The sequence below is a fragment of the Athalia rosae genome, chromosome 1 (genome assembly GCF_917208135.1).
Source record: "Athalia rosae chromosome 1, iyAthRosa1.1, whole genome shotgun sequence".
Classification (NCBI taxonomy): Eukaryota; Metazoa; Arthropoda; class Insecta; order Hymenoptera; family Athaliidae; genus Athalia; species Athalia rosae.
In genome coordinates, this window is record NC_064026.1 from 22,907,552 (window position 1) to 22,922,246 (window position 14,695).

A 14,695-nucleotide genomic window follows, 5' to 3' on the forward strand; every position below is an offset into this window, starting at 1 on the left:
AATTTGAACCGAAGATACATACATTGTATGTACGTGAAATAATCTGTTTCTCTATCGTAAATGTTGGGTTCTCGAGATTTAGAGGTGAACGAAAGAAGGGGGGGAAAAAAAAACAAACAATTTTTAACGCTGGTTCATTAATTGACTTTTTCTATCCATACCGTGTCTAAGCGTATGCTTATAGACAGAAAAAGTGTAAACATAGATTTTACGCTTATACTATACTTGACCGGACGCGTGAATGATATCATCTGTGCCACGCGGTCTTAATTGTTGATATTTCACTGACGACGATAACGAGCTGATAAAAGATAAGAGACGTAGTTATCGTTCAAGCCAAGGTGCATACCTCAGTCTGTCCTCGGCATTTCCGCGAGCTTCTTTGGACGGACGGATGGTATGGTAAAATCTGTTGAAATCAGTGAAATCAGTGGATATTATTTTCGCATTCGGACTCTAAGTATATCGTACAGTGTGCGTGTGTACCTAGATACCCGGATGTAATGGAGTCTTTTGCTGTGATAACATACAAATCCTGTCGTCGGAAGCGTAAGTGGATCAGCATCGCGTGTGCTTACAATTAGTTGGAACAGTTGATCTCAATGGATTTTGTATAGACATATGTATAACGCCGTGCATGGGCTAGCTACTATAGCGGATATCGATCGTATTCTCGGTACAGCATAGCGAGATTGAAAAGTGAGAACTTTCCCGATGGTGTATCTGTATATATGTATATGGATAAGGGAGGACCTACCGTATCGCGTCTCTATACACTATCTATAATATTAACCGTTAAATTGAAACTCCACGTACACGTATACCATGAACCAAAAGCCTGTTTATAAAAATCTGCTATACATAGTACCTAATATTATACGTCTATATGTATACATTTTGTACAGCCGAAGCTGTTGATAGATATTAATCCTGCGGAACGACCGCCCGAACTGAACTATATACGTATACTCCCCCGCGTCGTGACGTAATCGCTTCATATAAGCCTGGCGTTTCGCGTTTGAACTTTAGTAGTTCTTTCTACTGTATGAATTGGTGATATCACACAGTCGACCTGCATGAAACTCAATCGCTTGAGATAATCCTTTTTGAAGGGAACTCGAGCGATAGTTAGATTCCTCTTCTGCGCGTTGCATAGTTACGAGTATACGCGAGAATTGTGTTGAATCTGGTTTAGACTACCGAGTGATACCGTAGCACCTGCAATAGCTATACTGTACACGTAGATGTACAGTACGGCACATAGGAGGGTAAGAAGGATAGCCATGTATTTGCTGGTAAATCGATTGGCATTATTATGCCGTCTGTCAAACCCCTCGGGGTAACCGCAAATCAAATCTTTGACATTTCGTCTCTATATGTATTACTGTCACGGGCATTGCAATTTCTACCAGTGAATATCAATCGCGGTTATAATCTCTTCGATATTGAACGATATATATATATATATATCTATGATACAAACGTTGCAGATATCGGCGCAAACGAATCTACAGTAATACGGGAAACTCCGTACGTATAAATTAATGGTAAATACATCTGTCTTTACAGAAACAGATGAACCGCCCAACGCAAATGGTATTGACATTGACCTCAAAACTGTTGGTCCCGACGGCAATCAACTCAAAGATGAAGAAGCTGCACAGGATACGAGCGATCAGGCTCAACAAACAACGCCAGGTAATTTTCAACCGATTATCTTTATCGTTGCAAGAGAACGTCATTCTCCGCACCCTTTTATTGCTCTCGCACGAGTAAAATATATTATACGCATATGCTTATGGATTTGGAGCATGCGATATATTAAAGTGGACACGCTTAGCTATCCACTATGTACGTATATGTATACGTGTAACGCAAAGCGCATTTGTATACGAACATGAACATTATAAATATAATGTTATACTTGCACACACGTCCAATTACGTAGGCGTGAAAGCGGTGCAATTAACAATTGCAGCTTCTCTTAGGCACGTTTGTTATTGTCCTACATTAGAGACCCGGTGGCGTCAATTTGATACTTTATCCTCGCGCGCTTATTCTTTGCGAGGACATCGCGACACGGAAGACCCAAGCTCCATGCGGACAGCGCGTCGCATTCAGAGCGTAGAATGCGTCCTGATATTTTCAACCACGACGATTTACATGCGATCAGAAGTGATACGAATGTCTTTTAATATCGTGACTCGTCGAAATCGTTTCGCAGTTGGCAAACGAAGCTATCTAGGAAAACTTATGTATAGCGTGTATAGTTCGCGATGGTCTCTGTAATATAATCGATATATTTTTATACTTGGACGAACTTTTTGTTTCCGATACGACCCGAAAACTAACGGCGACGCTTTTCTACAAGGACCCCCGTTCTACGATTCCCTTTTGTTCTAATCAACGGATTCTTTTGTTGTATTACAGATCTTCATCAGCGTTATCTCGTTGAGACGATAACTATGACTACGGTGACGGAGCGTCGTATCGTCCGAGAGTTAGCTGGAGATGAGGGGACTCAGAACAGCAGCATCGACGAGGCCGATAGCGGCGCTAAGAGGGTTTCGGGAATCTTGAAGAACAATAAACTAGCCAACAGCTCGCACACTTTTCCGGAGGCTAAGGACGACGGAGCCGTGCGTTTTGACGAGCTCGTAAAGCCTGACGGCGAAGAGAACACGGGAGGTAAAGTGGTCAACAAAGTTTCTGGAGTCGCCGACCTCGCTGAGAAAGAAACATCGGAAGCTACCGAGCTATCGCTTACGTTCAAACTTGGCAATGTTTCACTCGTCTCGAATAGTTTAAGGCCAAATTCTGCGGTTAGACAGCTCTTCCCGGATCCGAGATTTATTTCACCACCGCCAGCGCCGAACAAAGCTGTTTTGCCAATCGGAAATGATGAGCTCCGAGACGAAGAGGATGCGGAGGCTCAAAAGTTTTTGATAACAACCGAAAGCTTGAGGCTTTTTGACGCTGTTAAAAGGTCTAATCTGGCCGGTGTTCAGGGGGAGGCTGAGAACGAACCGACGACAATCAGAAAGACGATTGAACGTAACGCACTACGGAGAAGTCTGATCTGCAAGTACGAACCTGGTGTTAAAAAGAAGAATTTGCGATCCAAAGAGTTCACCCTCGAAGAAAGAATAAGACAGTTGACCTGCTTGGACCTTGATGATCGGGACACTGAGAGCAGCGCTTCTGAAAATACAACCACTGGGGATAGCAGTGATTATCTTGACTTTCCTGTCCGGACTTCACCCTCGGGCGAGGAGGCAAAAAGCGACACGAGCATCCGTAGCGTCACCGCGAGTTCGGTTACGGCTACAGTTACCACGGTGTCTAACCCTCAGGATTTCAACCAACCGAATTCCTTCCCTCAAGGCAATCAGCAGCATCAGTCTACTTACAAGAAAATCACAGATTTGTTTGCGCAGAAAAAAAGTGAAGTGCTCGCGGAACCCGCAAGGAATTTACCCGACCTTGGAATTGGAAATAAGTTGGCGCAGGGCAAGGATCGGTACCCGGTTAAGACACCCGTCGCTAAAATGAACTCAGACGCTCGTAAACAGTTTTTAGCCAGTCTGGCTCCCCTTTCATGCGTCGCAGCTACGGGAATCGATAACCGGGAAGATTACTACCAGCTTTCCTCGGCTAAAATGACATCGACGAACAGCCGCGATTCCGTTGGTTATAACTCTGACTCGTCTTACAGTTTAGAAGACATAGAAGCCGCTCTGAGGGGGGAAGAAAGAAATTACAGAAACGCAGGGCCTCCGGATGTCACCCGAGGTACGCCAACGAGCGTTACCGGGGATGAAGACTCTGCAACCGATGAACTGCTCGCTTTTGTTGAACAAGATAAAACAAGAACCGAAAGAATCAAGAAGCGTTACAACGACACCGAAGACCAGCAAGACCCGGAAGACGACGACGACGAGTTCAACGATTACGGTTTTAATCGGCGTCCTTCTGTACGTGGTATCAAGCCGATGTTTGGTTCTACGAACGAAATTTTACGTCAACTTCAGTCTAGAAGTGTCGCTCCGAGCGCCCTGATAGAGGCAGGAAAAGCCGGCTCTCACTTATCCTGGCCCTCTTACTACGAGAATGAAAATGATAAGTCGAGGCTATTCGCCGAAGAAGAAGACGAAACTTATCAGACTATCAACGATAGCCGGGAAAGCAATACGATAAATAGAATAAATACGATGCAGAGGCAGATCGATGACATTTATCAAACCATCGCCGAAACCGCAGCTAGCGTTCAGGGTACACTGAATCGCGGTTCCTATCTGGAAAGCACTCTTCCGAGATCATTGATACGCGTACCTGCAACTAATGGAGATTGTAACCAACGTTATAACGGTGTAGAACCGCAGAAAAACGGAATTCGTGTTCCTGAACAGCACCCGGTCGGTGCAAGGATGCTGCGCATCGCCGGGGGCGGAGACCCGGTACAAGGAAATCTGTACCATACTCTTCCGGCGAAGTCTCGTAGACATCCTGTTGGTTACCAGTGCGAAGTTGGACCTGCGGCACCACCACCTGAGGCGAAGTGTTATCGGACTATGTATTTACTACCGTACAACGGAATGTCCGATCCCACCTACCAGAATATTCAGAGAATTTTGCCGCCGCATGTCTCAGCAAACTACGCCGATCATGTGGAACGCTATCCTTACCCTAGAAACATCAGAAAACAGGACCAACCAATTCGCTACTACGCTAGACCCCTTTCAAGCACAACGGCATCTCTCTACTCCCAGTCAGCTCTCCATCTTCATCTGCATCAGCCCCTTCAAGAAGAAATGCGGGTGCCAAATACCTTGCCGTTACATCACGGCATGCACGGCTTACAAGTACAACCGCATCACCATCATCAGCAACAACAACAACAACAACAACAGCAGCAACAGCAACAGCCACAGCAACAGCAACAGCAACAACAACAACAACAACCCCCGGCGTACAGTGTGCAGCCTATATCTTACCCGACTACGACCCCTATGAGAGGTACTGGTCCTGGTGGAGGATACGGTTACCAGTTGCATCTTGGTCGCGGTGCGGCTGATGTTCAGACGCAAACTATGAGCGTTGTTCCGACGTCATCGACCTCGTCATCAATCTCGTCGCCGCCAATGTGCATTTATAATAACGCTGGAATACCTGGTAATCCCATGGGAAATACGGTACTATCTTCACCGACAAAAATGCAACTACAACAAAGAGCCATTTGCACGGTTGCGGAACGTGGAGTACCGGAGGGTGCGGCTAGCGCACCTTCACATGATTTCTTGCAGTCTTCTAACCAACCGCAGATTCATGTTCAAAGTCCGCTCACCGTTGGACACCAGAACAATGGACCACCACCCAACACCCAGAACTCCGTTTATTACGCGATGAACGTGTAAAGATTCCTTTACATGCGGCAACAAGAAATAATATTTTTGGCTACGTCCAGTCTCGCGCCCTTCTCGTCTATGTGGATATCGCTGTTGATGAACGGGATCTGAGAGACGAAGGGTTTTTAACTCGAGCGAAAGATTCTGACGGATCTTGATTACCTCCTGTCGAACAAATGTGTTACGATGAGACTAATTGCCCCTAATACTGTTGAATTACTGGGTAATTTGAAGGTAGGTACTTACGTACCTCATAAAAATTATAATCATTATAATCAATTTGAATACCTGCAGCCCAAACCAAACCGATTCAAAATAATATACAAAATATCAAGAAATAAAAAATGAAAAGTAAAAAAAATTATTACAGAAAAAAAGAATTAATCAAAATTTCCATTGACTGCGCGATGAACGCTACAGTCACCGATGGTTTAGTAATAGCGTTATACATTTACGGGAATAAAATTATTCGACAGAATAGTATTTTTCATTATTTAGGTAGTATGAGAGTGAGAAAGAATGAGGATTTTATTAGTTTGAAAAAACACGCCGGGCTGCGTGCTTAATCATATGAATTTTAAGAATTGAGTTATATTGTGTTTGTCATCTGCAGTGTCATACTGACAATGAGATATGAGGAGTACGGGTACGTAGAAATTACTCCGTGAAATCTTTTAAAAAGTACGCCAGAGGAAGGATGAATGAATTAGAAGGGCAGCTATATTGCATACATAGAAGTACAATTTGTTAATTCGGTCTAGACTCTAGATGATACAAACATCAGCGCAAAGTGTATTGCACCGTGCCAAAAACAAGGTTTCGACATTCCATCCTGATTAAATTCTCTAATTATGCGACGTCTGTAGTAATTTCAGAAATAGGGGTAGGTGGGGCAAAATGGGGTACGCCAAAAATTGGGTAATGTTTTTTTTTTCAAATGATCGAAAAGGACTTCAAACATCATTTTGTATTTAAATTTTTATTTTTTTTGCTTATGGCAACTGAAAATCTTTCTCATTTACTGCAAATACGAATGAGAGAAAAAAAGTTTCATCGTATTTAAGATTCACAAAGCTCGGGCTTCCCTTAAGTACCCCGTTTTTCCTCGGCTACCCCTACACTTAGGGATCTGAATTTCAGAATCATCCTAAAACTCATTACAATTCTAAATTTATTTATATATTTTATGGAAATAAGAATTTGCTCGAATTTCGAAAAATATTATCTGAAAAGTTTTCAGCTTTTCAAGTCCATCTTTTAAATTCCGTGTAACTTATAAATGTTCATACAACCATGTCTCGTTAACCGAATCGACGAACCCCATTAATTTGTCACATCGAGCGCAATGCGGAATCATTTGCGGTACTTAAAAATAAATTTACTGTATCAACTCTATATCATATACACGTACAGTCAATAGTTTAGTTTGGTAATCACGAAAACATGCGATTCGAGTCTTATTTATATTTACAATCACCAAAAATACTAAATTATCTTTTTTTATCCGCGCGTCATATGCAACATATTCGCCTAACGAAGCCTATATTTCACCAGAATTTTATATAAATACCAGAAAAAAATGTCAAGCTCTTGCTGACATCGATCTGAAAACCAAAGAATATAGTAAACCGAATAAATTATTTATTCATATTTTTGGCAGCTTAAGTAGTTACGTAATACAGAATCTCTGTTCTTTATTAATGGTTTAAATAGAAAGAAGAGAAAAAAAAAATGTATGCCACGCTCACCTGTGCAGTGTTTAGATTTCAGCTATGATCTCGTCGGTTTATCCGAAACCGTTTCCAGGTCATCATGATCAAATTGCAGCTTCTCGTGTATCAATAATGCTCGTGTTTCACGAGAATTGGAAATTACTTATATTTACACACAGGTATGTTAGGTATACATATATACAAACACCGCAGGGTTAATTATCGTAAAAATTGCTGCAACATCATAATATACATATATTTTGTTCCATACTCGCATAGCATGTGAAACGCGAATTTCCATCGATATTATAACCGAGGTTCCATTACAAAAGCTTGAATTATCTGTTAAATCGTATCGGGAATATTGAACCACGCTAAACTTTCACAGTAATAATTATCGTGGGAGATAAATTAAGAACAAAATAAACGAAAAAAAAGAATTTTTCTCTCAATTCTGCTTAGAATTGATTTGTCGGTTATTACCTATATGACGAATCGAGATAAATTACGGACATACTATAATCAGAAGTATGACGATGATAAAAAGAATTTCCGTATTTCTCTGCAGCTCTAAAATCAGTGTATCCCTGTGTCTCGTATGTAGATACATACATAGGTAGGTCCTCACATACCTATTTATAAGTTTCATATTTCCCGACTATATACATTGCAGGATGAATAAAATATGCTGACGATAATTATACATACTCATGTAAAATGCCAGTTCTCCGTACAAGTAGGACCTATATGCGCAGGGTAAAAGAAAAAGGACGGTCTAATTAAGAAAATAGTAACCAAAGTTATTATTATTATCACTATTATTATCTCCATTATCGTTATTATTATTACTATTACTATTACTATTACTATTATTATTATTAATGTTGACGTTACGTTAACTTGATTTCATTTATTATCAATCCTCGTTACAACTTTCATCGCGATTATCATTAATTTTAGGATAATATTCAATTAAGTATTATTGTGATTTATGATTTACTAATTTATATTTTGAAAGATATAATAATCCGTACTAGAAGATATTGTTGTATACAATATACATGCAAATAGCTATTAGATTGACGATATATGACGTATGTGGATACATATCAGACATATAGAAAAATATGCATGTAGGGAACACTAGACCGAGAAAAGAATCACAGACACACCCACCCACACACGCACGCAGTGTAGAACGAGAACTTGATATTATTAGATATTTTATAATTAATTATTTTTCGCATACGACATATAAAGATATTATATAAAACACAATGCATACTTATTTTTTATCATTACTTTAGTTATACTATACCTACGTATACCTATTATAGGGTCGTTTTAAAAATCTATATATCTTAGAAGTTATATTTTCAATGTATATTTATTTATTTATAGTGATTATATAAGATCTACGAAATTATATGATGTACATTATACCGCATGTAGAAATAACGCAAATCAGAAACGGAAACAACCAACAAAAAACCAGGCAAAAACCACATAAATATGATATTGAATTTGGAATTGATAAGAGAACTTCATTTTCAGAAGACGGTTATTATGAAAAAAAAGGAATAAATAAAAGCGAAAAAAGACCGGGGGCCGGTGCACTAGATAAATATATTATACATAATACGCGTATGATTCCATATGTACCAAAATAGAAAATGGCAGTTAACTCTTATATTATCTCAAGTCACCATTCTTAGACAATTTAGTATTCTACATCTAGCCGAGTAATTAGTTTTGAATAGAGTTATCTATCACTACATAAATTGTATTTCGAGAGTATGAAAAAAATGTTTATATTTATACTGATGTCAATGCAATTTTTAATGCCGCTTGGCAAGAATTTGAACGCATAGATAAATGTCATTTTATAAAAAAGTTTAAAAACGAAAAAAATGAGGACCTGAAACAAGAGGAATTTCTGAACTAACTGAAGACTGCAATAATCATCACACTGGCCTACTATATATAATTAATGACACTATCGCAGGTATTTGTACATGTAATACCGAAATCATTACACCTTGTATAGGCATAGAAACACATATTGATATTATCCCCAAGAAGAAACAAATCAATCATTATTCTATGTAAAATTTATTTGACATTTGCTTCTTTTCTGTTGTCCCAAGTTACCTTTATTTAATTTATTATACTCAAACATCATTCCAAAGATTCACACATGGATTAAATCTATAATGTAATAATTATACTACAAAACCTAAACCCATATATTTCTAATAGTATCCCAATTGTGGTACCTAATAAAATATAATCGTTGTTGTTTATTGAATTATTTATGTTCGTTGTTATTATTTTCGTGGCACGTTTAGTTACCATATGAAAACAAGATGCATGCAATTCTTTGTCTTCCATCGAAATTCACACGGTGACCTGAATCCAGTTTTGATTTCATCATTGGGTACCAAATCTGGCGTCTCCCTTGGAGCAAGCTTATTAATCTTGTCCACAGCTCTTCTCAGTAATTGTTCGGAAATGGGGTCATAAAAAATCGAAAAACTAACATTTTTTGCAATTTTTCCCCCCAGATTGTTCATTTTCACGGCGAATCGATAGGAAAAAAAAAACTGGAATTTTGAAAATTAGGTATTTCGAATAGTTTTTGCAACTTTTAAGTACCAAAAAATCGTATTTGTGGTGTTTTTAACCGAAATTTGGATGTTCTCATTTTTTAAAACTTTCAAAAGTATTTTTTATAGTAAAGTACATAAAAAAAGGCTAATTTCAGAGAAAAAAATTTGTAATGGAAAAATTCTTATTTTTTAATTTCTTCTGATCGAATAAATGGTGGACCCCACTTCCAAACAATTACCCTTTTTTTTTGTTTCGTCACATCGGATGAAAAAATCTGCAATGCCATTTTTTATTAATTCGTATTATCTGATAAATGAGTTTTTACTAAAAAAAAAAAAAATTATTCAAAGTTTTTTGTAGAATGCGTATAATAAACATTATTGCGGCATTATTTTACCTTCGACATTGTCGTAATAGAATAGAGACTTCGATTCAGGTTTTGCATTTAATCGTAAGTTCAGAAGAGAACGTACGTATATCAATCTGTAACGGGTGGAATTATTTAAAATTTATTATACCCCAGGATTTTGCGCATCAGGTAAATCTGCTGGAATAGATATATTGTAGCCTTCAACCGAGCAATTAATCTAACGCGGTCGGAGGTGATGTCGGAAATGGTTTGAATGGATCGAGTCGTCGTCATGTTTTCGCTTTGAAATGATTCCCATGTTACACACATAAGTACGGTATACGCATTTACCTAGATGTATAATATCCGATGGATATAAAATATGCGTATCACGCGCATTCATTTTAATAAATCACTTTTCGAATTGTCATACCGCACCGGTGCGTAGTTTTCGGTGAAAGCTGCAGCAGCAGCAGCAGCATCTGTTTCAAATTTCATTAATGCTCAAGAGCTATGCAAGGTACTCCGTGAAGTAAGAGAATAATAAAGGGGTGTATAATGAAAAGGAAAGAAGAGAAAAGAAAACATAAACATAAACAAAACCGAACTACCTCCCCCAGCATTATACCACACTTCATCGTCGAAGTAAACTTGAAATGTATCTTCGCCTGTATACATAGCTCCACTTGTATTATTCAAACCGTAATAATAATAATTGTTCTACAAGCGACATTGTTTGCTTAGCGCGAAACGAACGCGCAACAGTTAACTTTACTGGCTAAATCGATTTCTTAGAAGGGTCGAGTTTTTAAAGTGTGAGCGGAGAAGCTGAAGGGCACCCGAATTTTGTCAACCCCTACCAAACTACCCCATCCTACTACCTACAGCCTTCAAGAAATCCACCCACGCACATTAATTCCCCCGAACGCGTGGGCGTCGCTTCGTACCCCAGCGAAGCACGATGTTTCGACACACGCCATCCCCTCGCACCTATTACGTGTTACTGCAATATATCTTCAAACAAAATTGCTAAAATATACATTTTTTCCCGCTCGGGTACAACGACTTTCTCTTCAATAATTTTACTTTAATTTTACCACATATCAGTTTTTAGATTTATTTTTTCAGCGATACAATTTTATCGGATACATAACTCGAGGTATAATGTCAATTTTCAAGTCTTTTTATTATTTTTTTTCGCTATACTAGTCAGCGAAATCTGCCTGGTTATTCCGATATCTGCCTGGTTATCCAAAGTAAAAAAAAAAAAGGAAAAATGAAAACCACAAATATTTATACATCATATTTTTTTTCCAACAAAATTAGAAATTTAGTGTTAAAAATAGTGTTGTGAAAATGCAACTACCGCGTTAAATTTATATTCATTTTGTTATAGTTTCCTTTATTTTCAAAACTATAAGATACTAACTACAACACTTTCTGTATAAACTTTTGCAAAACTAGTTAAAAATATAATCCTGTCGCAGCTCGAGGCGTTTCTAGGATATCTGTATCAACCCCTCATTTCGTATACATATACCTACCACGTGTACGATTTACACATCCACTACCGTAATAGCGAGCATAGTAAAGGATACTAAGCATACCTGCATTATTTCTATTGAACATAGGCAAATAATGAAAACTTTGTAAATCTCGAGGCTCGGATTATAAGATGAAGCGTTTCCACGAGTCGGATATTTTTCGTTCTTTTTTTTTCTTTTTTAATTCTCTTTTCTTTCTATTCCGAAACTAAATATTGCAGAGCGTTAAATTAGGTTCATCGCCGACTCAGCTGAACCTACCTAATGACACTTAACTTCTGTCTACTTACTTCTCAATTAGGGTCAACGTGCAAGCTCGAAGAACAAGAAGAAAGAATATGTACATAATTACCGGTCCACGGTTTGACTAGTAAATTAAAAAAAAGGTAACCAAAACCAGCTGATAGAGCACAAAGATCAAAAATCGAAAAATAAACATATAGCTGGGCGATTAATGGTTTCGTCTGTGTCAAGGTGTAGCTAGTTATCCTATCCATAGAATGAGAAAAAATAATATGCAAACATAAAACGAAAAGAAAAATGAAAGGAAGAAAACGTTCCACCGAATTCTGCAAACTCAGTGCTGAGTCTTGGCGAGAATCCCAACTAGTAGGAGTGTGGACTGTTGCCAGAAGCCTTTGAATTTCGCAAATTTTTTATAGGAATATCGCATTCATGTCATTTCTTCTCGATTCTCCAATTATTTGTTTGGTTTTTACGTTGTTTCTCTCATCGTTTATGTCACCTAATTTTTTTTCGTTTTCTTTCTCCGTCACATCCTCGAGGCTTATCTGTGAGAGAAAAATCTGAAGAAATGAAAAAAAAAAAAAATTTTTGTCTGATATCGATGAACAGGTATTACATGTATAGATATTTCCAGTGGTTTTATATACTTACAATTAGTTTGACTCATTGTCAAGCGTTCAGCAATGCGGCTCCTGTGTTTATCATTTACATACCTATACTAAACGTATAGAATAGTTAAGTATCATTCATAAAGGTGATATAATACCGATATATATAATATATATGTGATGTGAAGGAAGCAGTCCAGGTACACCATATGCACAAACTACAATACATAACACGATAAATATTAATAATAATGATAGGCCTTGTCGCCAGGAAATCTGCAACCTGCGACCTGGCAGTATTATAACGGTAAAATGAAATGATAATTGAAAGGAAATAGTAATATGATAATAATAGTAAAATAATATTAACAATAAGAAAATACCGAATAGCGTAACTTTGTTACTTCATAATATTATGTAGAGAAAGAAAACAGAAAATAGGATTTTGGGACCTTCCATAGAACTACATCATGCATATTATACGTTCATGAATATGATAACAATAACGATAATAACAACTACAACAACAACAACAACATCAACAACAACAACAATAATAATAATAATAATAATAATAATAATAATAATAATAATAATAATAGTTAATAAGAATTTACATATAATAATGAAATTTCAATTTCAATTAATTATGATGATATTCTGGCGGTGTTGACGAAAGAGGGCGGAAGATCAAATTACGATGATGCGCGAATTGAACAACCAGGAAGCGTATTCGAATTTCGGTATTTTACCAATATTATTATCGACAACCCGACCCTACGTAAGGCGATTTGTTCGAACAATTTTGAAAAGCCTGGATTTCATTCCGGTGGGCTAGCAAATGGATTCGATTTATGAAGTTTCAAGCATCCTTGCTGTAATCTTCACACGCCCCGCAGCGAACACCACAGGATGTAGGTACCTATATTTACATGAAGAGATATAAGTATATATATATATACAAGTATATACGTTTGGAGTAATATTACTAGGCCGATCTAACATAAGTAACACATAATATTACATCATATTGATATGCCTCTAATAAAGGTATTATTTTACGTACTACTTACCTATACACTAACAATATACTAACCTGTATACTAACAATAAGTAATGAAGTGTACTATATTATACATACTTATACACATATTTTATATACATATGTATGAGCAGATCCATTGCTTTTCGACAAAGTTGTGGGCACTTGGGTCAGCGATTTTGTCGAAGAATAACGGATCAGCTCACAAATAAGTATATACATAAAATATTACATTACATATGATATAACATTGTACGTAGGACTTCAAAATATCTGCAGGTATATATAGTGTAATAATTTATTCAATTAATTGACTTTGATATTATTACACGAATGAATCTGCAGCCCAAATATACATACATAGATACATAAGTGGTACGCGATGATGACGGAGGCAATCTTGGCTTGGAATTTTTTCAGTATAATTGGCTAGTTTACAAATATCTATGCTCGCGTATGGTCCGTCTAACTTGTTAACTGTTTTAGATTTTTCAAAATTAGTTATTCCGATTTATAGCAGTTCGAAGTTATCCGATCGCGTTTTTTCAATCTAAATTGCGCAAAAACGAAGCAAAGACCGAATAAAAATCGTCAATTTTTTTGTTTCACCGTCTACGTTCCACGTGGATGGATCCGTATATTAATACTATGTGCATCTATGTGTTAAGATTATACGCGTATGAGTCGTTACTTATTCCCTGTTATTGTTTCATCGTTATGAAGGAATAACTACTCAGACCAATTGAGGCGAAATTAGATAAATATAATACGTTCGATTCACAATATGCGAAAGAAACGTGACGATCATGCGTAGCGTGCTAGATAAATGATATGATAAAACAAAATTTAACGATCTATGATTGTGAAAAAGTTGTGGTTCATTGGTAGACTTCACTAGTGACCTAAAGGGTGCCAAAATCTCATTTTACATTAAATAATGGTATAGAGCGAATTAGATGAATATAAAAAATTTGAAACAAAAAAAGAAAAAAAAGCAAATTGTCCAGGCGAGCAAGACTCGAGTTAAACTGTGCGTCTAATCTAGAAGTTTAATTATTTATACCAACATCCGCAGACGCAAATGTTGTACCACTACCTAACACGGCCGTTGATGAAGAAAAAAAAGCTAGTCTTGACTTTACGCCATACGGCTTATACCTAAATAACTTTGCCGTGTGT

The 14,695-nt window shown here is 37.4% G+C and overlaps 1 protein-coding gene across 2 annotated transcripts in view; it reads left to right on the forward strand.

Moving 5' to 3' along the window:
• The window catches only part of LOC105691406, a 36,159-nt gene extending 26,734 nt beyond the window's left edge, over positions 1-9,425 (forward strand). The window contains exons 1-3 of one of the 2 annotated variants that reach the window (XM_012409860.2): positions 150-549; positions 1,570-1,698; positions 2,431-9,425. In XM_012409860.2, the coding sequence (XP_012265283.2) occupies positions 504-549; positions 1,570-1,698; positions 2,431-5,414 (3,159 nt within the window). In that variant the 5' untranslated portion in view covers positions 150-503 and the 3' untranslated portion in view covers positions 5,415-9,425. Of the gene's footprint in view, positions 1-149; positions 550-1,569; positions 1,699-2,430 lie in introns of those variants that run through there. The other variant, XM_012409859.3, reaches the window with a different exon arrangement.
• The last annotated feature ends 5,270 nt before the right edge of the window (positions 9,426-14,695 follow it).